This window comes from Hipposideros armiger, unplaced genomic scaffold, assembly GCF_001890085.2.
Source record: "Hipposideros armiger isolate ML-2016 unplaced genomic scaffold, ASM189008v1 scaffold_298, whole genome shotgun sequence".
Lineage (NCBI taxonomy): Eukaryota > Metazoa > Chordata > Mammalia > Chiroptera > Hipposideridae > Hipposideros > Hipposideros armiger.
Window position 1 is genome coordinate 1,793,580 of NW_017731648.1, and position 24,345 is coordinate 1,817,924.

A 24,345-nucleotide genomic window follows, 5' to 3' on the forward strand; every position below is an offset into this window, starting at 1 on the left:
TATTCTTTTTTATTGTGAAATACACATTTTTTAGAATTAGTTTCAGCTGTACAACACAGTGCAATAGTTATACTTTTTACCCCTCGAGGTGACAGCTCTCCTCCCCCAATCCGCTGCCCCACTTCCCCCCCCCCATATCATACTTATCTATTACAAAGTATACGTTTACAACTAAACCACATCCACTGTCAGGTAACACTGTACCACTTCAAAGGTTCGTCAAGTACCTCATACCACACTTGTCCCAATTTCCCCCTCCCTGTCCCTTGTCACACTGCTATCATTTATTTCACTTATCCATAAGTTTATTTTACCAAATACATTGTTACTAATATTATTTTAAAGCATCATTAGTTTTTTATTATAAGATTATAGAAGGTAGTTTACCTTCATTTATACCTTTTGTAAACCTCCAACTTTATCATTTACATTCACTCTGATGAATTTTTGAACATTTCATTCAACGTAGGCTTACTAATGACAGATTTCCTCAGTGCTTTGTCTCTGGAAGTCCTTATTTCTACTTTATTTTTGAATGATAATTTTGCTTGACACAGAATTGTAGAACAGTGTGGTTTTTTTCCCCCAGAACTTTAAATATTTCACCCCACTCTTCTCTTGCTTGCATGGTTTCTGAAAAGAAGTCCAATTTAATTCTAATCTTTGTTTCTCTATAACTAAAGTATGTTTTCCCCTCTGGCTTCTTTCAATATATTCTCTTTGCCTTTGCATTTTTTTCTAGTTTGAATATGAGATACTTGGGTGTACATTTTTGCTGTTTTCATGTTTAGTGTTTTCTGAGCTTCCTGAATCTACAGTGTGCCATCTCATTGGTTTTAGGAAATTTCAGTGTATTTTACTTCACTTACGTCTGTTTCTTTCTGTCTTTCTTTTCTTTAGGTAGTCCCATTATGTGTATTTTAAACCTTTTGTTAAAGAAGTTTGTCCTAGGATTCATGAATATTGTGATTTGTCTTTTTGTCTTTTTGAGTACATGCCTTGTTAACAGAATATTTGGAGCATATTTCAAAATGCTGTTTTTCCTCTTTACTAATTTTGGAGATACCAGTTGGCCCTGTGACCTCAAGGCTCTCATGGATCTAAGAAGAGTTGTTCATTTCAAGGGTTTGTTTGTTTGTTTTCCTCTTATGAGATCAAGAATGACAGCTTCTAAGTTCTTTATGTGTCACACCAGAAGTTAGAAGGGCAGCCTCTAGATTGGCTGGTCAGGAAATATTTCCTCCTGAAATTGGTGAATGCAAATTTTATGGGGTTTTTTTGGAGGGAAGCACTGTTGAATCCTTTATATATTTTATACTCAGGGGCAAACTCACCATCAACCCCTGTGGACTTCAGTGAACTCCCTTGCAAGCTACAGCTCTTCACCTATTCCTCAAGGGCAGTGTGGCCCAGAGTAGGCTGTTAAGGTTTGACCAGAAAGAGCTCTTCTGGCATATTCTCTTAATATGAGCTCTAATATTTGACTGAAAGCAGCCCTGAGCACATGAGTACAGAGATTTTTTAGTTTAAGTTGTCATGCTTGCTTTCTTGTGTGTGAGATCCAAGTTCCAAATAACTTCCTAGCCCCATCAAATTGGACAGAGAAAGGAAAAACTGATTCTGTGATAAACATTACACAAGTTAAAATCAATGCTTCTCCATAAAAATAGTTCCATTCAGCCAGCTGTATTTGATTACTTCTAATGGGCTGGAATACTTAAAGGCAATGTGGCCGGCTCAGCTTTGTTAAAAATTTGATTTCTACAAGCCTTCTGAATTCATGTTTGGTGATAGGACTAGAAGAATAAGCTTTCCGTTCTTCACTATGTTTTTTGTTTATTGAAATATCATGCAAATTGACATGAATGGTGGGTAATAATGAAGGAGATGAATTTTTTACAGAATCAACAGTCTTTTAATAATATTCAATTTCTACAGAATCTTTGACATTTTTCAACATGCTCAGGACGCTGTTATTAGAGAGAAATAAGATGTAATGTGATCACAGTAAAAGTGTGTAAATAATTTCCATGTGTTCATCATGCTGTTAAATTTATGAGGAAGTTAAATGTGGACGAGGAGTAAATTTCTAATGATCAAGTCATAGAATAAATGTTTGGAGATGACAGTCATATGTAACATTCCTATAAATGGAGTATAGATGTCCAGTGCTGTCAGTCTTACGCATCCTACTGTACACATATGTTGAATGTTTTAGGACTCATTGACATTTGAGGATGTGGCTGTGACCTTCACCCTTGAGGAATGGGCCTTACTGGATCCTTCACAGAAGAAACTCTACAGAGATGTGATGCGGGAAACCTTCAGGAACCTGGCCTCTTTAGGTAAGGATGACAAGTCACCTTCACTTTATCAATTAGACAACAAATTTTTCTTTAAAAACATTTTGTTTAAAAATTTTCAGTTAAAGTTGACATTCAATATTATATTAGTTTAAGGTGTACAACCTAGTGATTAGACATTTATATAACTTATGAAATGAAACCCCCAGTAAGTCCAGTACCCACCTTCCACCATACATAGTTATTACAATATTTTTTACTATTTTCCCTATGATTTATTTTACATGACTATTTTGTATGACTATTATTTTATATGACTATTTTGTAACTGCCAATTTGTACTTCTTAATCCCTTCACCTTTTTCATCCAACCCTCAACCCCCCTCCCATCTGGCAAGAAAACAAGTGTTTTTGCCTATCAGTGTTGTTCTAAGATGTGGAATGTGGAAAGGGAGGATGCTGGTAAATAAACTAGACATTGTCACAGCTCATTATGAATCTAGAAACTAATAATTTTTTAATAATTTTAATGCTTTGGAATAATTTTTCTGAGTCTGCATTTTAGGGAAAAAATGGGAAGATCATGACATTGACGATCAGTACAAAAACCAATGGAGAAAAATGAGGTGAGTCACACTCACAATAGAAAGCAGTTTCTCATGTGAGAATCTTGGTATGTTATTAAATTATTAAAAAAGCAAACAAAAAAGATAACTCCTGCTTAAATTTAGTTATTTCCCCAAAAAATGTTCTTAAATGTGTCATAGTTGTTCAGTGTTTGCAAAGCAGATCACTCAGAAACAGTATTAATAAACCCTATATATGAATATCACTGTTTAAACAGAAGTAAGAGTAAAGTCCTCTTGCATAGAATGCAAGATGTTTGATTTCAAATAATTTAGACAAGGTATAAAACCTTCCTATAAATCATAAATATAATAAATATAACATGATTAATAAAGACATCATTAATAATGTGCTTTTCATTTTTTACAGAAGTCATAGGGTAGAGAGACTCTGTGAAAATAAAGAGGGTAGTGACTGTGGAGAACACTTCAGCCTTATTCCAAATATGAATCTGAACAGAAAAACCACTGGAGTAAAAGCACATGAGCACAATGCAAGTGGAATCGTCTTCATGAGTCAGTCATCCTTTCATAGGCACTTCAGATATCACACTGGACACAAGCGTTATAAATATCAAAAATGTGGGGAGAAGCCATATAAATGTAAGGTATGTGGGAGAGGCTTCCGTTATCTCCAGTGTTTTGACAAACATGAGAGAAATCACAATGGAGAGAAAACCTTTAACTGTGAGGAATGTGGGAAATCCTTCAGTAGCTTCAGTTCACTTCGAACACATGAAAGAGACCACACTGGAGAGAAATGGTATCAATGTAAGCAATCTGGAAAAGCTTATCGCTATCAAACACATGAAAGAACTCACACACTAGAGAAACACTGTGAATATAAGCAATGTGGTAAGGCTGTCATTTCTCTTCCAGGTTTCCAAAGACATGAAAGTACTCACACTGGAGAAAAACCCTATGAATGTAAACAATGTGGTAAAGCCTTCAAGTATCTCTATTCTTTTCAAATGCATGAAAGATCTCACACTGGAGAGAAACCCTATAAATGTAAGGAATGTGGGAAAACCTTTATTGTTAACTCAAGCCTTCGAGTACACATGATCACTCACACTGGAGATAGGCCTTACAAATGTTGGGAGTGTGAGAAAGCATTCATTTCTCGCAGTTCATTTCGAAGACATGAAAGGACTCACACTGGAGAGAAACCCTATGAATGTAAACAATGTGGGAAAACCTTCAGTTATCCATCAAATGTTCAGAAACACATGGAAGTACATACTGGAAATAGACCTTATCAGTGTAAGCAATGTGATAAAGCATTCAGTTCTCCCAGTTCTCTTAAAGTACATGAAAGGACTCACACTGGAGAGAAGCCCTATGAGTGTAAACAATGTGGTAAAGCCTACACAGCACACAGTTCCTTACAAAGACATGAAATGACTCACACAGGGGAGAAACCCTATGAATGTAAGGAATGTGGTAGAGCTTTAAGTTCTCATAGAAATTTCCAAATACATGAAAGGACTCACACTGGAGAGAAGCCCTATGAATGTAAACAATGTGGTAGAGCCTACATAGCACACAGTTCCTTACAAAGACACGAAAGGACTCACACAGGAGTGAAACCTTATAAATGTGAGGAATGTGGTAAACCTTTCCGTTCTCAGGTAGGTTTCCAAGCACATGAAAGGACTCACACTGGTGAGAAGTCCTATGAATGTAAGGAATGTGGTAAAGCTTTCATTTCTCATCTAGGTTTCCGAATACATAAAAGGACTCACACTGGAGAGAAGCCCTATGTGTGTAAACAATGTGGTAAAGCCTACACAGCACAGAGATCCTTACAAAGGCATGAAAGGACTCACACAGGAGTGAAACCCTATGAATCTAAGGAATGTGGTAAAGCTTTCAGTTCTCAGGTAGGTTTCTAAGCACATGAAAGGACTCACAGTGGAGAGAAGTCCTGTGAATGTAGGGAATGTGGTAAAGTATTCAGTGATTCCAGTTCTCTTTGAAGACATAAGAACTCACCAGAGAGAAACCCTAGGAATGTGGTTAAGCCTTAATTTCTCACTCAAATGTTCACATGCAAGATGTAATACATGTAAGAGACAAACTATATAAATGTGAAGAATGTGGGAAGGACTTCTGTCACCGCAGTTTCTTCCGAAGGCATAATGGCCTCACTTGAAAAAAATCCTCTTGAATTTGAAAAGACTTCAGTTGGTCCACATCCTTATATGTGAAACTCCCACCAAAAATAAATATAAATGTAACATGAGAAAGCTTCATGGAAAATAATCCACGTGTACTATTCTAGAGATTTTTCAACATGAAAGAGTTGTTATAAAAGTTGAAAATATACAGTGATACATCACTTAGGAATATGGATATGTTCTGAGAAATGTGTCAGTGGGTAATTTTATCATTATTCAAACATTGTAGAGTGTACTTACACAAACCTAGATGGTATAGCCCACTACACACCTAGGCAATATGCTGTAGCCTACTGCTCCTAGACTACAAACCTGTACAGTGTTACTGTACTGAATCCTGTAGGCAATCGTAATATGTTGTGCTATGACATTACAACAGCTATGATGTCACTAAGCGATAGCAATTTTCCAGCTACACTTTAATGTTAGGAGACCACTGTCATATATGCGGTGTGTCATTGACCAAAATGTCATGTGGTGCATGACTGTTGTGTTTACCAAGTCTCTTAAATACAATGGTGGGCTGTGGATTTCTAATTACTTTTACAAGTGAATACTGAGGTGAGAAAATTCTGAGACTCATCTTTCAACAGTAGTGCATATGCTGTCGGCTTTAGCGTCATCTTCTTAGAAACCTCCGTGCCGTGAGAGCCAAGTGGAGGAAGAAGCCAATGCACAGGCTGAAGAGCAAAAGAAGATGAGGTGGAGGTCCAAGTAAACCGCTAGCTTGTGCACCTGTGGAAGCCACAGTAGCAGAAATGAGGAAAGCCAGGGGCCAGGGACACTGGAACAAATTGTGGGACTGTATGCCTGCTGTCTAGAACTTCTCAATGGATCTAGAACGTACATTGCCATGTTTCCCGTGACCGCCTTTTGAGAGACCCACCTTGCTCGTACAAAAACAGTCCTTTGCTCTAGACCTGTGACATTCTGGACAAGTTCTGTTCTCAGTTGTGGCTGAATGTAATGCCTATAATAAATTATCTGCTGTCTTAGCTGAAGAAAAAAAAAAGACAATAGTGCATATAATTAATAGGTAGTGCTTTTTCTTTAAACCAGTTAATGTTTTCTCTTTCTATTTTAAAGCTTCTTGGATCCATGGGTGAATTGAAGTACACTTCTAAATGCAATTAGGTTTGATTTTTAAAATAATGTTTTATTTGTTCTGTTAAGGGACCATTGAAAAATGAGTTTGTATTTGTTGGAATTTTCTACTGTCCTTGTATGGCAGTTCCTGAGCATCCCTAATCTAGTGTATATATTGTACTTTTCTTAGAGGAATCTCCTCTTTTAGGGTGGTGGGTATAGGAGTCTTTTTCTATTTTCCATACTATTAAACATTTAGAATAAATGTTTATAAATGGCAAGTTTATTAGTATACTTTCATGTAAATTATTCTCATATTGGAGACTTTGCTCTTTCTACTTCCTTCTGACTGGTTTATGGTAAATAGACTTTGAATTAAGGCTACAGGTCAACAAAATGTAGAGCTGGAGACATCACCACTGTATTGCAATATGCTGGTGAAGGTAATGTTAGGAGCTAGATTTTCCAGAATCTACCCCATTTATGGCGCCATGTTAGAATTCACCAGTAGCCTCATTTGCATGTGATTTGGAAGGCAGAAGGGAAGAAGGCATTAGATTCTGGAGACACCATACAGGGAGAAAGACAGATACATATGAGCTTTGAGAACACCATATCCCAGCCCATTATCCCCATTCTTTGCATTTCCAATTGAGTATCCTGAAAACTACCACTAACGGTCTGATTTCCATTTTCTGAGGTGCAGGTTTCCACTGATGTCTTCACAATTTCACATCAAAGATCCATCAGAGTTTGGACTTTGCTTTCAGCCCTCTGTGTTCACCAGAAAACTGTTTCAGACTTTCATGCTTATGTCTGCTTCCCCTCTTCTCTAGATTGTATCAGTGTAAGGTCTAATTTGTATAGGAAACACCCTTAAGCTGTGAACTGTTAGTGAGTATGCTTTCCTGATTCGCCATGACATCTACAGTGGTGCTGTTGAAAAAGACATGGGCATTTGTTTCTCTGCTGCATGTGCAAGTGGCTGCCATGACCCAGTCCTTCCATGTGAAAATAGGCCCCTTCCTCCTGTGAGGAAGCCTGTGAGTGTTTCCTGTTACTTGTAGGTGAATGTAAGCCCTCGGTATGCTTTCAAGTATGTTTGATTGTGTGTCTTTAAAAGTATTTGTGTTTCTCTGTGAAATGAATGCCTCTGTAGTTGTTTTATTGATATATTTTTCAACTGCTTTCTAAGCCATCAGATGCTAATAAATATTGTTTTCATTTCCTCAGAGGTTATATTAAAACCCATTGTAATTATGAATTTTCAGATATACTTTGATGCTTTTTTCATTTAAATACTCATGTTATACATTATGAGTCAGTTTTATCATGTGCATACAAGTTCTGGTATTTTTTCCCTCAGGCAAATTTTATTTTTTAGTTACAGTTTTTATCATGAAACTAATTTCTCAGTTATTCTTTTTAAAAATTTTATTGGGGAACAGTGTGTTTTTCCAGGACCCATCAGCTCCAAGTCAAGTAGTTGTCTTCAATCTAGTTGCGGGGGGTGCAGCTCACCATTCCATGTGGAAATCGAACCGGCAACCTTGTTGTTAAGAACACGCACTCTAACCAACTGACCACCCAGCCGCCCCTCTCAGTTATTCTTAATACCAAAACTTAAATAATGGTTTTTTCAGTGCCCTCTTGCCAGTGACCTGCAGGACTGGAGTTGTGGTCAAAGAGAGGGGTGTAATGAATTCTAATAAGAATGATCACAAACCATAAAGGACTGTGAGTATAACACTAACAGGTGCTCAAAAGTACTTAAAGGATTTAGGCTTGTATAAGATGATTTGATTGCTATTCAAGAAAGCAAATCATTTTCTGTATTGAGTGCTGTGAGGAGATAAACTTCCTTCTATCATTGGTAATCATAATTGTTGTGTTCTAGAAGGTAAAAACAATATAGTGGAGCTAACCTTAATTTATAAGAAGTTAACAGTCAGTTATTTTAATAAGAATGGAATATTAGTCCTTTTATGATTTGAGTTTTATCCTTTACCAATTTTTTGATATGGTTACAAAATAACCTTTGTCTTGGTCCATCACAGTCAGTGTGTACCTTTGATGAAGGAGGTGTGTGGCATTTGTCTCTTCTGCAGGCTAGGACTTGCCTTACAATGACAGCAAGACCAGCTCCCGTTGCTCTGCAACAGTGTTTGCTTTTTCTACTGATTCTCTTAACACTGATGTATTTCCTACAGTGTATCAGACACTGTTTATCATAACAGTGCCTCCATAAAAAAATATATGAATTACTTAGTATACTACTTAATTTTTTAATATCTCCTTTATGACTCAAGTGAAGCCTATTGAGTTTAGGTAAATTTGTGAGAGAACACAAACCTAGTAAAGAAGACAGAACCACTATGTAAATCAAGGCTTTCTTTGTTACAGATTATATTCTTGATGCTGATGTTTCAACCTCCCTCACTTCCATGCATTTTAGAGTCAAAGTACCCTAGAATTTAGCACAAATAAGGTACTGTTGGATTTGGATGTAGTGACATGAGACAAACATTTCTTGCCGTCCTGGTGCTTATACTTTTGTTGGAAAACAGAAATGGTTAACAAGTGGTAAAGCTTTGGTTTATAAGATGTAAAGAAGAGCTTTAAAGGAAAGTGAAAAGTGACATAATGAAGCTGGAGTGTGTATATTTCCTTTCTATGAGGGTAGGAGCCTCATTTGGTGAGGATGTCATTATTATTATCTGGGACTTGTGACTTTCTTCTGACTTAGGCCACAGATATTTGTGGTGTCTTTTGGGGTTTAATGTTATTTGAGAAGACTTTTATTTATCTTAAGAATTTAAAATTTTATAGTATTTGGCATTTTCATCCTGTTGTTGTACAGACTGAGTGTGCAAAATATACCCCATTAAGCCATGGAGTTTCTTTCATTTAAGAACTACTTCTATTAAGATCTACAATTTAGGGAAACAGTTACGTTCACCTGCACCTGCACCCTTCTAGCACATCCTGAGTTTATTCTATGAGTAGGGTGACATCTATGCAAGTCCACTGTGATTTCCCAGTGGAAACACCACAAAGAGCTATGGATGTTTAGAGCAGACATCCAAGGAATAACTGAGGTGAGCTATAGAGAGGGTGTCATTTTGAGTAATATCCTAATTGGGTATAACAGGAATGATGGGAAATTTTGAATGTCTTTTTATCACAGGAATGACTGGAAATCTAGTTGCAATGATTCACACAGCCCCACAGCCCATTTTGCAGTTCTCAGGTTTCATTTCCATTTGCTTAGATGTTTAGCATATATGGAAAAGGAGCAAACAGCAGTGACAGCTACAGGTTTAGGAATGAGCAAAGGAAATTTTAAAATATTTTTTAGAGTGTTAGCTTACTTAATGGAGGGGATTCATTAAAATGGGCACCACAAGAGTGTTCTTTTCACTGATGGCAGGTTTCCATCTTTTGATGCCAGTACTGTATATTTGTGAAAACTACAAGTACACTATACACACACACACACACACACACACACACACACACACACACACACATGCACACGCAGCCAAAAAATATGTATACACATTTTAAGGGAAAAACTATAAAAAATGTAATACTTAATTTTTACCAATAACAAAAAATGAATACAAGTCATGTTTGACTTCTGCAATTACAAGAGGTGCTCAAAGTGGTTACCATCAGCATCCAGACACTTCTGATTATGGGCAACTTATGCTTGAGCAACATTGACCAAAGTGTCCACTTGTATACATTTTTTTGGCACCCCTGGTGTAGTGACTGAGCAATGAGCTTAATGCGAAAAATACACATCACTTGTAATATAGTCAATGGACTACTTGTCCAAGGAAGAGGTTCCTACAGCTGATGGTAAACAGACTTGAAAGGACCCTTCACCCCATCTGCTGGCTACATCCTATACTCTGACCATGGTAGATACTTACAAATTACTCATTATACATAACGCTGCTGAAGCCAAAATGCAAGGACTCGTCAAAATGTGCTACGAAGCATTAATATTGTCCGTTCAGTTATGGGAATACACAGCACTGGGTATTCAATGAAAAAGGCACTCAGTGGACCTTGTATCTCTTACAACCCCAGTCTACAAACCTCAGAGGGTTAATGGCTTACTTAAACCTTGATTTCTTACAGATAGATCTTGCTGTTTGATGCAATGATTAGATTCAACCCCCAGTCTTTGGAGTCATTACTTTGTTCTGATCATCAGATTTACTGACACCTTATAAGTATAGCCTTTCTATACTAGACATTTCTGTCAGAATATTCACTCGTACAGGTTTTGGTTTATTGTAACAGTGCACCCTAGTCTTGACTGGTGTCTTCACCAATGTGAGCTGGGAGTAGTCGAAAAGAAAAAAGTGCTTTGATTCAAATACCGCAGACTCATGTTTCTTACAAATCTTTTTTTTTAAGATTTTTTTTTAATTGGGGGATTGGGGGATGGGAACAGCGCTCGGGAATTGGGGGAAGGGGAACAGACAAGTTGCTGTCCTTTTGTTCTTCAGTCTAGTTGTGGAGGGCGTTGCTTCACTGGCCCAAGTTGGCACCATCATTGCGCTCTTCCCGGGCGAGGCAGATCAGTCGTTGGCTTCTGGGCTCACTGCGGCTGCTGGCCTCTCACGCTGGCTGCTGGCTACACAAGGCAGCCCATGGCAACCCACTGAAGCAGGGGCTGCAGCCTACGCCATTGCTGGCAACTCACTGCAGCCCAGCTCCAGGTTGAGTTGTTGTTCAGCATCATAGCTGTGGAGGGCAGTGTCACTGGCCCTCATATGTGGGATCCGAACCGGGGCCCTCTGGCGTCCCAAGCCAGTTCTTAACCAACGCGCCACTCGGCCGGCCCCCTTACAAATCTTCATAGATGTTCTTGAGTAGATGTTTTTCATTTGTTGTTTGCCATTAGGACCATCTCCAATGGCATTAATTGTTATTAAAATCATTTTCACCAGTTTTATTGGGGAGTGGATCAGCAGAGCTCCTCACACTATTATGAAACCCTAGTACATTTAATATGAAAGCCTTTCCAGCAAATACCAGTTTGGGAGAGGATGGAAGTAGAAGTTCTAATATCACTTGTCATTTTATATGTGAATAAAATTGAGAAAATTTATTTTTTGTGTTTTCCCAAAAGGTATTGAACATTTCATAAAAATCACTGTTTAGAAGACTGCATAAACAGAAATGGCTTCTCATTTAAAATGAATAATTTATTTGATTTATAAAGTATTAGAAATAAGTGTTAGTCAGGTTCTCCAGAAAAACAGAACCATCATTGTGTGTGTATGTAAGCATGTGTATTTATACATATGTATTAATTTTTTTTCTTTAAGGAAGTGGCTCATGTGATTATAGACACTTGGGTAACTCAAAAATCTGCACTCTAGATAGGCAGTATGAAAAGCAAAAAAGAATTTTAGTTTAAATCAAAGGATAGTCTAATGGCAGAATTCCCACTTGTTGAGGGAAGGCCAATCTTTCTTCTATTAAGAACTACAATTGATTGGATGAGGAGTACCCATTTTATGGAAGGTAATCTAATTTACTCAAACTACCTATTGAAATGGTAATCCCACTGAAAAAGCCCTTTACGGAAATAACCAGTAGAATGTGTGACTAAATATCTGGGCACTATTGTCGACCAAGTTGGAACAGACATATTGGCTTGTAGTTTTCTTTTCTTGTGATGTATTTGTCTGGCTTTGGAATCAGATGCTGGCCTCATAAAATGAGTTTGGAAGCATTCTTTCTACTTCTAGTTTTTGGAAGAGTTTAAGAAAAATTAGTATTATTTATTTGCATTTGTTATTGGTTTGTTTAGGTTTTCTGTTTTTTAATACTTTTCCTGGTAGGTTGTATCTTTCTAGGAATTTATCCACTTCTAGGTTATCCAATTTGTTCGCATGTTGATGTTCATAATAGTCACTTATGATCCTTTTTAATTTTAAGACATTTGTTGTAATATGTTGTCACCTTGCAGCTGCCGAACGCACTGATCCTTTGACGTCGTAAGGAAGTGTCTTGGAATGCTAATAAGACCCCAGGGACTCGGTGAAACTTCCTTATCTGATGGCCTCAGAATGCTGAGTCCATCCATAGGGATCATACGTATGTGTGAAAGCACAAACTTGTGTTTGATCACAATGAGTTTTGGTGAAGCAGTTGCCAGACAAATTGAATCCACAAACTGGGTTGATATTCAAATTTACTTCTTTGTGGCAGTTGAGAATAAAAGCTTTGTGCCCACCAGAATCAGGGCTTGGTCCACAGAGACTGGAGACCCCTGGCCCACAGAAGCTCTACATTTGACTCTTGTATTTCTTAACCCTTCGCTGCCCCTCCTTGAGCTCCCCAGCCCTTGTCACGTGGGATGTGATATCATGTCTTCTATCATTTCTGAAACTATGTACTTTAGTCATCTCTCTTCTTTTTGTGTTTAGTTAGGTATGGGTTTGTTGATTGTATTATTTTGAAAACTGGCACTTAGTTTTGATATTTTTTTATTTTTCTATATTCTATTTATGTTTGCTCTGATTTTTATTATCTCCTAACTTTTGCTAACTTAGATTCTTTTTCTAGTTCTTTGAGGTATATATTTAGGTTAGTTTGATATCTTTATTTTTTTAAAAAGATTTTATTGGGGAATTGGGGAAGGAACAGTGTTGGGGAACTGGTGAAGGGAAACATTGTTTTTCCAGGACAAGTCAAGTTGTCCTTCAATCTTAGTTGTGGAGGGCACAAGTTCAGCTCCAGGGGGCGCAGCCCACCATCCCATGCGGCAGTCAAACTGGCAACCTTAAGAGCATGCGCTCTAACCAACTGAGCCACCTGGACAGCCCGATACCTTTCTTAACATAGGTGTTTATTGGTATCAACTTCCTTTTTACTACTTATGCTGCATCCCACAAGTTTTCATAAATTGTACTTTAATTTTTTTATTGTCTTGAGGTATTTTATAAATTCCCTTTTGTTTTCCTCTTTGACCAGTGGTTGTCCAAGAATGGTTTACTTAATTTCCACATATTTTGAATTTTCACAGTAAGATTTGAGGTAAATAGGCCCTTAGGGTGAGGTTGTATGATATCTTGGATAGTTGTTAGACTATTTCTAATGTTTGCTGTAGCTGTAGGTATCATTGGCATCAACATCCTCTGGTGTCCTTGTATTTTTCTCTCCTGCTGTGTTTGGGTATCCCTAGAAACATGGTGCTCAGGTATTTGGGTGGGAAAATGTTCTGATGTTATGATGAAGCCTGTCATGTTTTCTGGGACAGAATCCCTGGACTATGAACTTCCAAACAGGTTCTTAGCACTGATTCCTCTTTTGTTAGAGGGAAACCAGAAGAGTCTGAGAGGTCTGACGCTCTTTCCACAATCAGATCAGATTTTGGCAACCTGATTTTTTTTATGGATGGCCTACATTACAGACAACAGAATGCTTTGAGTATATATCAACATGTTTCCTCCATTTTCTGCATGGAGCATGAGGCAATTTTTTCCAATCTTCACAATGAGAACAATGAGAATATGCTTGGGCTCCTCCAGGGAAAATTTGTGAATTTTGGGAGTACCTTAAGACTAGACACCTCTATAGCTTCTAACTCTCAAACTAGTCCACCCTGTGTGCCCAGCAAATTTGTCATCAAATTTGTCATCAAAAAGTTTATGTGTTCCTAGAGGTTGCTGGCTCCCCTCTTTTCTCCTCCAGGTCGGTGGTATTTTCCTATATTCGCCTGTCTCTGGTTCTGTAGGCATTACTTTGCCACATGACCTCAGATCTCTCATGGATCTATGAAGGGATGTTGTTTTTCAGATTGATATTTTTCTTTTTTTTTTCTTAAGATGAGAATGATCACTTAAATCTCTTTATATATTGGAACAGAAACCATCCCTTTGCTTCTATTCTGTATATTTCCCTTGTGACACTATACCATTTTCATTTATTGATTTTACTGCTAGTGTCTATGTGGGTGGTTTTAGTTTTTCTTTTGTGATCAATGCATCTAAAAAATATTATCATACTAAGATCTCTGCTTTTGTATTTTTTTACACTCATCTTATAAAAATGTCCTACTCCAAAGAGCTCTTCAATATCAAAAAGACATTTTCCATTGGTGACTTTGTTTTATCATAGCCCTTTTGTGGGCAGGATTAACACCCTCCCTAAAATGAGATCAGATGTCAAGACTGCTGTCACCACTTGTATCAAGTTAATAGCAATATAGTTATTAATCAGAGGTATTGGGTTGTTGGAAAAGCCATGATGCATTTTTGCAATGAAAAACATAGAAAAAATACGTCATGACTTTTCCAACAACCCAATACTTCCTAAAGAAAGTAGGGCAAGGGTAAGCTGGTCTAGGTGGCTTGTGCAGAGAAGTTGTAGGTTTTCAAGGTGTGACCCTCCGTTCTGACACAAAAATAAATGGGACATGTGTCAACCTTTATATCTTGTTTACCCACTGAGAGCCAAACAAGGTGAGCTGGTAGGTATCTGAAGCTCATTAAAATTCAAATATCAGAAATGAGGCCAGTGTCTTTATTAAAGTTCACTCCTGAGGTTTGTTGACTGAATGACCACCACATCTCATTTAAATGAATTTGAATTGGAATGTCAATTAAAAAGGCACGTGAAAAGCACAAGCAACATACTGAGGGTGCCAAAAAAATGTCTACACATTTTAAGAAAGGAAAATACTATTAAAAATTGTAATACTCAAAATATACTTATAACAAAAGACGAATACAAGTCATGTGTGTACATTTTTGGGGCACCCTTGGTATAATTAATATGATGAAGCCTCAAAGAAACATTTGAAAATCATCATCCAGAGTGTTGGAGAAATCCAGGAAAGTGTCAGTATGGTTCCAGAATTCAGTTCCAATATTTTAGTAATGTTATTGTTTAATTTGTTTTGTTGTCTTCTTTCTTGTGTTACTGGTTGCATCTTGCCTGTGTAGCCTACCCACATGCAGCAAGAAGCCCTTTTAGGGGCACAGAACGCTCCCTGCCTGCTAATCAACAGTCCAAAGCCAAGTGGTCATCAGCTACCATGGCTGCAGGGTTTTCCTTCAAGGTAATTATCTGAAGCATTAGTTGTCTGCTACACGTATGTGAGTGTTTTAGACATTTCTTGATTGGTTTAATGATGTGTTTGTTGAATGACATCACGTGCCCAGGTTAGCACCAGAGACTCCCAGGACAATGAGTGCATGAGTGCAACTGGTAGGAAAGGGGCATATTTGTGTTGCATGGGTGGAGGGGTTTTGAAGGAGGGTGCCCAAAATGAAATATTGACACACAGGGTACATGGACTACAGGTGACATTACATGGAAAACCCAGGAGTGGGATGTAAGAGTGGTGGCTGGGGCGCACTATTCCAATACACCAAAGACTGAAGAATGATCATTCTGACAGAAATGTCCAGTATAGAAAGGCTTTACCTATATTGGGTGCCAGTAAACCTCCTTACAGAAGGCTCTCTAACATTTCATGTAATACTGGTTTGGTGTTGATGAACTCCTTTAGCTTTTCCTTGTCTGGGAAGCTGTTTATCTGGCATTTGATTCTAAATGACAACTTTGCTGAGTAGAGAAATCTTGGTTGTAGATCCTTGCTTTTCATCACTTGAATATTCTGTGCCAATCCCTTCTGGCCTGCAAAGTGAAATGCAGTTAACTTTTTCTTGACAAATCAGCTGTCTTATGGGAGCTCCCTTGTAGGTAACTAACTGCTTTTCTCTTGCTGCTTTTAAAATTCTGTCTTTAACCTTTGCCATGTTAATTATGATGTGTCTCCGTGTGAGCCTCTTTGGATTCATCTTGTTTGGGACTCTGTGCTTCCTGGACTTCTATGTTTATCTCCTTTACCAGGATAGGAAGTTTTCAGTCAGTATTCCTTCAAATAGATTTCCAATTCCTTGTTCTCTCCCTTCTTTTGGTACTCCTATGATGAAAATGGTACAGTTGATATTGTCCCAGAGGTCCTTTAAATGATCCTTTTTTTGGATTTGTTTGGCTGTTCTAATTGGATGTCTCCTACCTTATCTTCCAAATGGCTGATCCAATCCTCTGCTTCATGTAATCTGTTGATTTCTTCTAATGTATTATTCCAATTATTGTAGTCTTTACTTCTGAGTGGTTCTTTTTTATGTTTCCTATCTCCATTTTTATGTTTCTTATCTCTTTGTTGAAATTCTCCCTGAGATCACTGAGCATCCTTATAACCAGTGTTTTGAGCTCTGCATCTGGTCTTCATTTTCTTTATTTTTTTTTCTGGAGTTTTGTTCTGTTCTTTCACTTGGGACACGTTTCTTTGTCTCCCCATTTTGGCTGCCTCCCTGTATTTGTTTCTGTGTATTAAAAAGGCTGCTATGTCTCCTGGTCTTACCTATAGTAAGACTGTATGTAGTAGGTGTGCTGTGGGGCTGAGTGGCACAGTCTCCCTGGTCACCTGAGCTGGGTTTTCCAGGTGTATCCCTTGTGTGGGTTGTGTGTACCCTTCTGTTGTACTTGAGCCTTGGTTGCTGTCTGCACATCAACAGGAGGGATTGACCTTCAGGGTGAATGGTTGTGAGGACTGGCTGTGATTACAGTGGAGGAGCTGTTTGTTGTTCAGGGGCTGACTTTATGCAGCAGGATTCACTTTAACAGGGCTCTGGTGCCTGCCCAGTTTTCCTTTGGGTGTGTTGGCCCCAGAGGCATCTGGGTGGATCTGGCTGGATCTGAAGCTGGCCACTGAGCATGCCACCCCTGGACCTCCTGGGAGGGTCTCCACCACAGGCCAAGTTCAGCTGCAGCCCTTGCCCTGCCTGGCACCACCCAGCATGAACCACAAAGCAATCCACAGATGGTCGCCACCCATTTTGGGCTTGGAGGTGCCTGGAGAGGCCAAGCTATGAATCAAGGCCAGCTGTCACTAGTACCGGGCTTAGGGCTGCTCCCCCAGAGTCACGGGACTCGCTGAAGCCAGATGATGCTTGTTTGGGTTTTGGGAACCTTTGAGAGATTTTAAGAATGTCTGTAGCATGAGCCAAGACAGACCTTTTATACAGAAAAGCCGCTGGAAGCAGCTTGTGTGGGTGGAGTGGGATCTCGGAATTACCATGGCGGGGCAGACAAATGATGCTAGCCAGGTTGATGGAGACTCAGATATGGTGCCCACCTGTGTCTGCACTCTGGAAGTGGGAGGGCTCAACAAAGAAACAATGGCTTCTGCCAGCTCCTCTGTCCTAGAAAAAGCTTCCAGACAATCCAGTTCCTATCCATATGTCCCTGGTGCCTTTTGAGCTTCTGCCCCAGCGCTGGAGCTCAGAGTAAGCCTGTCAGCAAGTAAGTCTGTGCACTGGCCATTTAAGAGGAGCACCTGGGACCACAGCCACCCTTGTCTCACTCAGCCACAACCTCCACTAGTTTTCACAGCCAGAAGTTATGGGGCGTTCTCTCCCTGGCACTGAAACTCTGGGCTGGGAAGCCTCGTGTTGGAGCTAGGACCCCTTGTTCCTCCAGGAGGGGACCTCCACAGCTGAGATCTCTCTCCCAATTTTTAACTGCCACATGTGGGTGTGGGACCAGCCCGTTCCTTGTCTCCGCCCTTTCTACCAGTTTCCAGGTGGTTTCTTCTGTATTATCCTTAGTTATAAGACTTCTGTTCAGCTAGACCTCTGACAATTCTCAATGAGGGTTCTGTAGTTTAGTTGTAATTTTGATGCGGTCATGAAAGGAGGCAAGCGGTGTTTACCTATTCCTCATGTTGACAGGAACTCCACAAAAATGTCTTGATTACTTCAATAGCCATCATATCATCTAACACAAGCCCAAATTATACAAGAGTGCTAAGCAACCTTTTATGTTACACCCCAGTCAAGTGTAGTTCCTGGTCATTGTTATTAGAATTCATTACCACTTTGACTAAGGTATAATTCTGCAAGTCACTGGCATGAAGGCACTGAAAAACAATGACTGATGTTTTTGTTATTAAGAATGACTGATAAATGACTTTCATGACAAAAATTGTAATTATAAAATAAAAAGTAAAATATGCCTGAGAAACAATTACCTGAACTTGAATGCATATGATAAAATTGACTCATATGTATGATTAAATGAAGAGAATCACAGTTTATTTGAAAATCCATAATTATAAGACATTTTAGCATATCCTCAGAAAATGACAAAATACAATATTTGTTAGCACATGGCTTAGAAAACAAGCACTATTAACAGCATAAGGTGTTTCCTATACAAATTAGACCTTACACAGATATAATCTAGAGAAGAGGGGAATCAGGCAATACTTCCAAGTCTAAAAGTCTGAATTAATTTCCTGGTGGACACAAGAAGGCTGACAGAAAAATCCAAACTCTGATGGATCTTGGGAAAACATCAGTGGAAATTTATAGCTCTAAGAAAGTGGAAATCAAACAGTTGGTGGTGGTTTTGAGGATAGTCTTGATTGGAAGGCAAAGAATCTGGAAGATGGGAAAACTATTCTGTCCTCAAAGGGCATATATATATATATATATATATATATAGATAGATAGATAGATAGATAGATAGATAGATAGATATAGATATAGATAGATAGATAGATAGATAGATAGATATAAATATCTTTTTCTGTATGGTGGTTTCAAAATCTGACTAAAGTGTTCTTTGCTTCACCCTTGCAAATCTCATTCAAGTGAAGCTACTGGTGAATTCTAAGATGAAACATTAAAAGGGATGGATTCTTAAAAAACTATTTCCTAACATTACCCACAGGAGTGATATCTTCAACTTTAGATTTTTTTGTCCCCTCACAGGTCTCTTTTCTTAAAGTCTATTCACCAAGTACTAGTCAGAATGAAGGATAAAAATGAAGGCCCAAATGTGAAAATGTTAATTCATACAAAACTATATTTTCATAAACTGGCCATACATAAAATTTATTCCAAGTGTTTATTAGTATGGAAAAGAGAAAAAGGCTTTTACAAGGTGTGATCAAACAATATGGTGCATGGGCCGGCCGAGTGGCGCGATGGTTAAGAACTCGCTTGGGATGCCAGAGGGCCCCGGTTCGGATCCCACATATGAGGGCCAGTGACACTGCCCTCCACAGCTATGATGCTGAACAACAGCTCAACCTGGGGCTGGGCTGCCATGAGTCGCCGGCGACGGCGTGGGCTGCAGTCCCTGTGGCAGTGGGTTGCCATGGGCTACCGTGTGTGGCCAGCAGCCAGCGTGAGCGGCCAGCAGCCGCAGTGAGCGGCCGTCCAGAAGCCGGCGACTGATCTGCCTCGCCAGAGAAGAGCGCAATGATGGTGCCAACTTGGGCGAGTGAAGCAACATCCTCCACAACTAGATTGAAGAACAAAACGACAGCAACATGTCTGTTCCCCTTCCCCCAATTCCCCAGCACTGTTCCCATCCCCCCAATTCCCCAATTAAAAAACAAACAAACAAACAAACAAAAAACAATATGGTGCATGTTTAAATAAAAAAACTTATTAAAGTAAAAGGCACATTGCCATTAACCCCTCTCAAAATACTCCCCCTCACTTCGAACACATTTATCTCATTGTTCTTGCCAGTTTCTGAAGCAGTTCTGGAAGTCCTCTTTTGTGAATGTCTTTAGTTGCACTGTTGTGGCTGCCTCAATGTCCTGAATTGATTCAAAACATTGATCTTTCATGGTCATTTTGACTTTGGGGGAGACCCAGAAGTTGCACGGTTCCAGATCCGGTGAATAAGGTGGTACATGAGGACACACCTTAATATTTTTATTTGACAGAAATTGCCATACCAGAAGCGATGTGTGACCTGGAGCCATTCCGTTGTGATCACAAAATGTGGTGAGTGCTGCGGCCGAGTGCCATCCAATGGAAATGTAGGAATCTTCAATATGGGAAGCAGTGCATTGAACCTTAGTAACAGTGTGTGACAAGTTTCAACTTGTTCACTTGTGCAGTCAGTCAGGTGTGAGCTATGGTTGAGAGAAGGTGTTTTAAAGTGTGCCCTAAATCATCCTCCATCATGACAACACTCCGTGTTACACCTTGTTTCTGGTATATGGCAATTTCTGTCAAATAAAAACATTATGGTGTTTTCTCATTCACCTTATTACCAGAGCTGGCACTGTGAGACTTTTGGCTCTTCCCCAACGTCAAAATGATTCAGGACATCGAAGCAGCCACAATTGCTCAACTAAAGACACTCACAAAAAAGGACTTCCAGAACTGCTTCAGAAAGTGACAAGAATGATGGGATAAGTGTGTTCGAAGAAAGGGGGAGTATTTTGAGGAGGATTAATGGCAATGTGTCTTTTACTATAATAATTTTTATTTAAAGATTCACCATATTTATTGATCACACCTCATACACCTGTCCCCCCAAAAGAGCTATGTCAGTAAAAGAAGAAAAAGCAGAATATATACAATTAATGGACTAAGAATATCCAGAAACTCTCACCAAGCCAGTAATAAAACCCCAACAAATACCAAACTATCATTTTACAATGGTCCCTTACTTAACACAGAAAATAAAAACCAAAACATTATTAAAAACTTTATTTGCACATTAGAAATACACTTCAGCTCACCCAGGGATCTAAGAGCTTCAATATGGAAAGAGAAAATAACTCATTTAAGGAAGAAACTCTATCTTATAATCTCTTGTACTACTATTGAAAAGATGACTCCAAGAGGTATCTCACCTCAATATTCATTTCTGAATGTAATAAAAAATTTGTATTGAAGTGATTCACTTAATAAGCTTGATAAAACAATGTATTTACAACTTTAATAACAACTTTTTCTAGAATGTTATACATGGATTAATTTACATCAAGCTTTCTCATGTTACATAGTTTTATCTGTTTTCCCTTAGATTTTTCACATGTAAAAGATGTGTGCAAGCTGAAATCCTTCCAACACTGTTTATGTTAAATAGGTTTTATCCTGTGATTCTTTTCATGTTTTTGGAAGGAACTGGGATGACTGGCTTTCCCCCATTCTTCACATTCATATGGTGTGTCTTCAGTGTGCATGCTCACTGGTGTTCGCTAGTTTGTGTGTAAATGAAAGCTTTCCCACATTTCTTACATTTCCCACCAGTGCAATTTCTTTCATGTATTTGGAAACCTAGATGAGAATGGAAAGCTTTATCTCATTGTTTACCTTCATGGGATTTCTCTCCTGTGTGTGTCCTTTTATGTTTTTGAAGATACTTGAGGCAACTGAATACTTTTCTACGTTTTACATTCATAAGGTTTCTTTCCAGTGTGACTTCTTTCCTGTGTTTCTAAGGAAGTGTGATTGCTGTAACCTTTACCACATTGTTTACATTCATATGGTTTCACTCCTTTGTGTGCCCTTTCATGTCTTCAAAGATAACTGCGACAACTGAATGCTTTTCTACGTTTTATATTCATAGGGTTTCTCTCCAGTGTGAGTCCTTTTGTGTTTTTAAGGTGTAATCACCGTAAGCTTGACTACATTACTTACATTTATAGGGTTTCTCTTCTGTGAGTCCTTTTGTGTGTTTTTAAGGAACAATTGTATCTGTAAGCTTGACCACATTGTTTACATTCATAGGGTTTCAATCCTATGTGTACCCTTTCATGTCTTCGAAGATAACTGCGACAACCAAATGCTTTACTACATGTTTTACATTTATAGGGTTTCTCTCCAGTGTGACCTCTTTCATGCGTTTTTAAGGAACTGGAATCTCTGTAACCTTTACCACATTGCTTACATTCATAGGGTTTCTCTCCAGTGTGAGTCCTTCTATGTGTTTTTAAGGAACTATAGTATCTGTAAGCTAGACCACATTGCTTACATTCGTAGGGTTTCACTCCTGTGTGTGCCTTTTCATGTCTTTGAAGATCACTATGACAACCGAATGCTTTTCTACATGTTTTATATTCATAGGGTTTCTCTCCAGTGTGAGTCTTTGTGTGTATTTTTAAGGAACCAAAGTATCTATAAGCTAGACCACATTGCTTACATTCACAGGGTTTCAATCCTGAGTGTGCCCTTTCAAGTCTTCGAAGATAACTGAAACAACTGAATACTTTTCTACATGATTTACATTCGTAGGGTTTCTCTCCAGTGTGAGTCCTTTCATGTATCCTAAATGAACTGGGAGAAATTAATGCTTTCTCACATGCCTTACATTTATAAGGTCCTTCCTTCATGTGTACTTGAAGGCTTGAGAGATCAAAGTTTTTTTCACATTCCTTACATTCATAAAGTTTTTCCCCAGTATGAATTTCTTCATGTACTTGAACAAAACTGGAATTGAAGGCTTTATCAGATATTTTATGTTCATAAGGTTTATCTCCATTGTGCTTTCATGTTTTTCAAAACACTGAAGGTAACTGAAGTCTCTCTCACATATGTCATATTCATGTGGCTTCTCTCCATATTTCTGATATTCAGAGGGCTTGTGTCCAGTGTGACATCTGATGTTCCCATTCTGAAATGAAGGCTGCATTAAGACATTTCCACATACACTGTTTTCCCATGGTTTTACTCCACAAGTTTTCTTGTTCACATTTTGATTTGGAATAAGGGTCAAGATTTCTCCATATTGACTACCCTCTTTCCTGTCCCAGCTTCTTTCTATCACATAACTTCTGTAAAAGAACATGAATCACATTATTAATGATTTTATATTTATTAGAATATTTGAAATACATTTTTATGTTTTATAGCAAAGAAGTAGGTTTTCTGCCTTGTCTGAATGATTTGAAATTGAATACACTGAATGCTTGGTAAGAGGACTTCAGTCTTGCTATTATCAAAACAGTGATATTCATATACAAGGTTTATTAATGATGTTTATCTTTTGAATTATTTTTCAAACACTGATCATAAATTTGAGAAGAGTTTTGGTTGTTTATTTTTAAAATCTCACAGCATAACAGGTTTTTCATATGAGACAATGCTTTCTATTGTGTGATTTATCTTCGTTCTTTCTCCTGGTGTTTGTACTGATCTTCAATATCATGACTTTCCCATTTCTTTCCTAAAATGCAGATGCAGAAAATTGATTCCAAAGTACTACAAATTATACAAAATTTATTAGATTCTAGTTCTGTGATGAGCTGTGACCATGCCCAGTTTATTTACCAATGTCCTCCATTCCCACATTACACCTTAGAACAGCTTTGATGAGCAAGAATCCAGTCCTCTAATTAACAAGGTGAAGGTAACTTGTCATCCTCACCTACTGAGGCCAGGTTCCTGAAGGTTTCCCACGTCACATCTCTATAGAATTTCTTCTGTGAAGGATCCAGTAAAGCCCACTCCTCCAGGGTGAAGGTCATAGCCACATCGTCAAAGGCCACTGAGTCCTATGACATCCCAAAAATATGTACAGTAAAATTTGTAAGACTGACAGCACTGGACACCTGTGCTCCATTTGTAGAAAAGTTACATATTCTGTCATCATCAAACATTTATCATATGATTTGATCAGAAACTTACTCTTTGTCCACACTTCCTCATTAATTCAACAGCATCTTGAACACATAAAAATTATTTATACATTTTTATAGTGATCATCTTATTTTTTTCTAATGGCAGGTTCACAGCATGTTGGGAAATGACAGAAATGCTATTTACACAAATGAAACAAATTTCATTTTAAGACTTTCATCTCCTCAATGAGGCAGAGGGTCAAATCTACATGATGCTTCAATGAATAAAAAACAGTGAAAAACTAGGGACTTTTTGTTTTATTCCCATTACCAAACATGAGAATCTTGGAGGCCTGTGGCAATTCCAATATTAACAAAACGCAGATAAATGGCCATATTATCCTAAAGTCTTCCAGACCATTATAAGTAATCAGAAGCACCTCGCAGAATAAAAATATTCTTATATAGAAGCATTGCTTTTACCTTGTGTAGTAGTCATCACAGACTCAGTTTTTTCTTTTGTGTCTCTTTCTGATTTAATGGGTTAGACAGTTATTTGAAATTTAAAACTCAGACATGAGGAAGAAAGCATGACAACACAGAACACAAAATCCCTATACTCATGTGCCTTAGGGCTGTTTCTATCCCATTACTGGGGGAGAGAGAGAGAGAGAGAGAGAGAGAGAGAGAGAGAGAGAGAGAGAGAGAGATGGGGAGAGAGAGAGGGAGAGAAG

At 38.4% G+C, this 24,345-nt stretch overlaps 3 protein-coding genes across 4 annotated transcripts in view; 1 reads left to right on the forward strand and 2 right to left on the reverse strand.

Moving 5' to 3' along the window:
- The window catches only part of LOC109391620 (zinc finger protein 709-like), a 15,132-nt gene extending 7,705 nt beyond the window's left edge, over positions 1-7,427 (forward strand). The window contains exons 2-6 of one of the 2 annotated variants that reach the window (XM_019659318.1): positions 2,219-2,345; positions 2,869-2,929; positions 3,300-4,812; positions 6,196-6,243; positions 6,902-7,427. In XM_019659318.1, coding sequence (XP_019514863.1) covers positions 2,219-2,345; positions 2,869-2,929; positions 3,300-4,812; positions 6,196-6,243 — 1,749 coding nt within the window. In that variant the 3' untranslated portion in view covers positions 6,902-7,427. Of the gene's footprint in view, positions 1-2,218; positions 2,346-2,868; positions 2,930-3,299; positions 4,813-6,195 lie in introns of both variants that reach the window. The other variant, XM_019659317.1, reaches the window with a different exon arrangement.
- LOC109391618 (zinc finger protein 791-like) overlaps positions 1-24,345 on the reverse strand; it is a 184,445-nt gene that overhangs the window by 146,196 nt on the left and 13,904 nt on the right. The window contains exon 2 of the mRNA XM_019659313.1: positions 23,419-23,545. Within this exon, the coding sequence (XP_019514858.1) occupies positions 23,419-23,545 (127 nt within the window). The remainder of the gene's footprint in view (positions 1-23,418; positions 23,546-24,345) is intronic.
- LOC109391622 (zinc finger protein 709-like) lies at positions 20,522-23,508 on the reverse strand. The gene is made up of 2 exons (XM_019659320.1): positions 23,419-23,508; positions 20,522-22,825 (listed from the first exon to the last, which is right to left on the reverse strand). The coding sequence occupies exon 2, from the start codon at positions 22,382-22,384 to the stop codon at positions 21,695-21,697; it is 690 nt and encodes a 229-aa protein (XP_019514865.1). The 5' UTR covers positions 22,385-22,825; positions 23,419-23,508; the 3' UTR covers positions 20,522-21,694.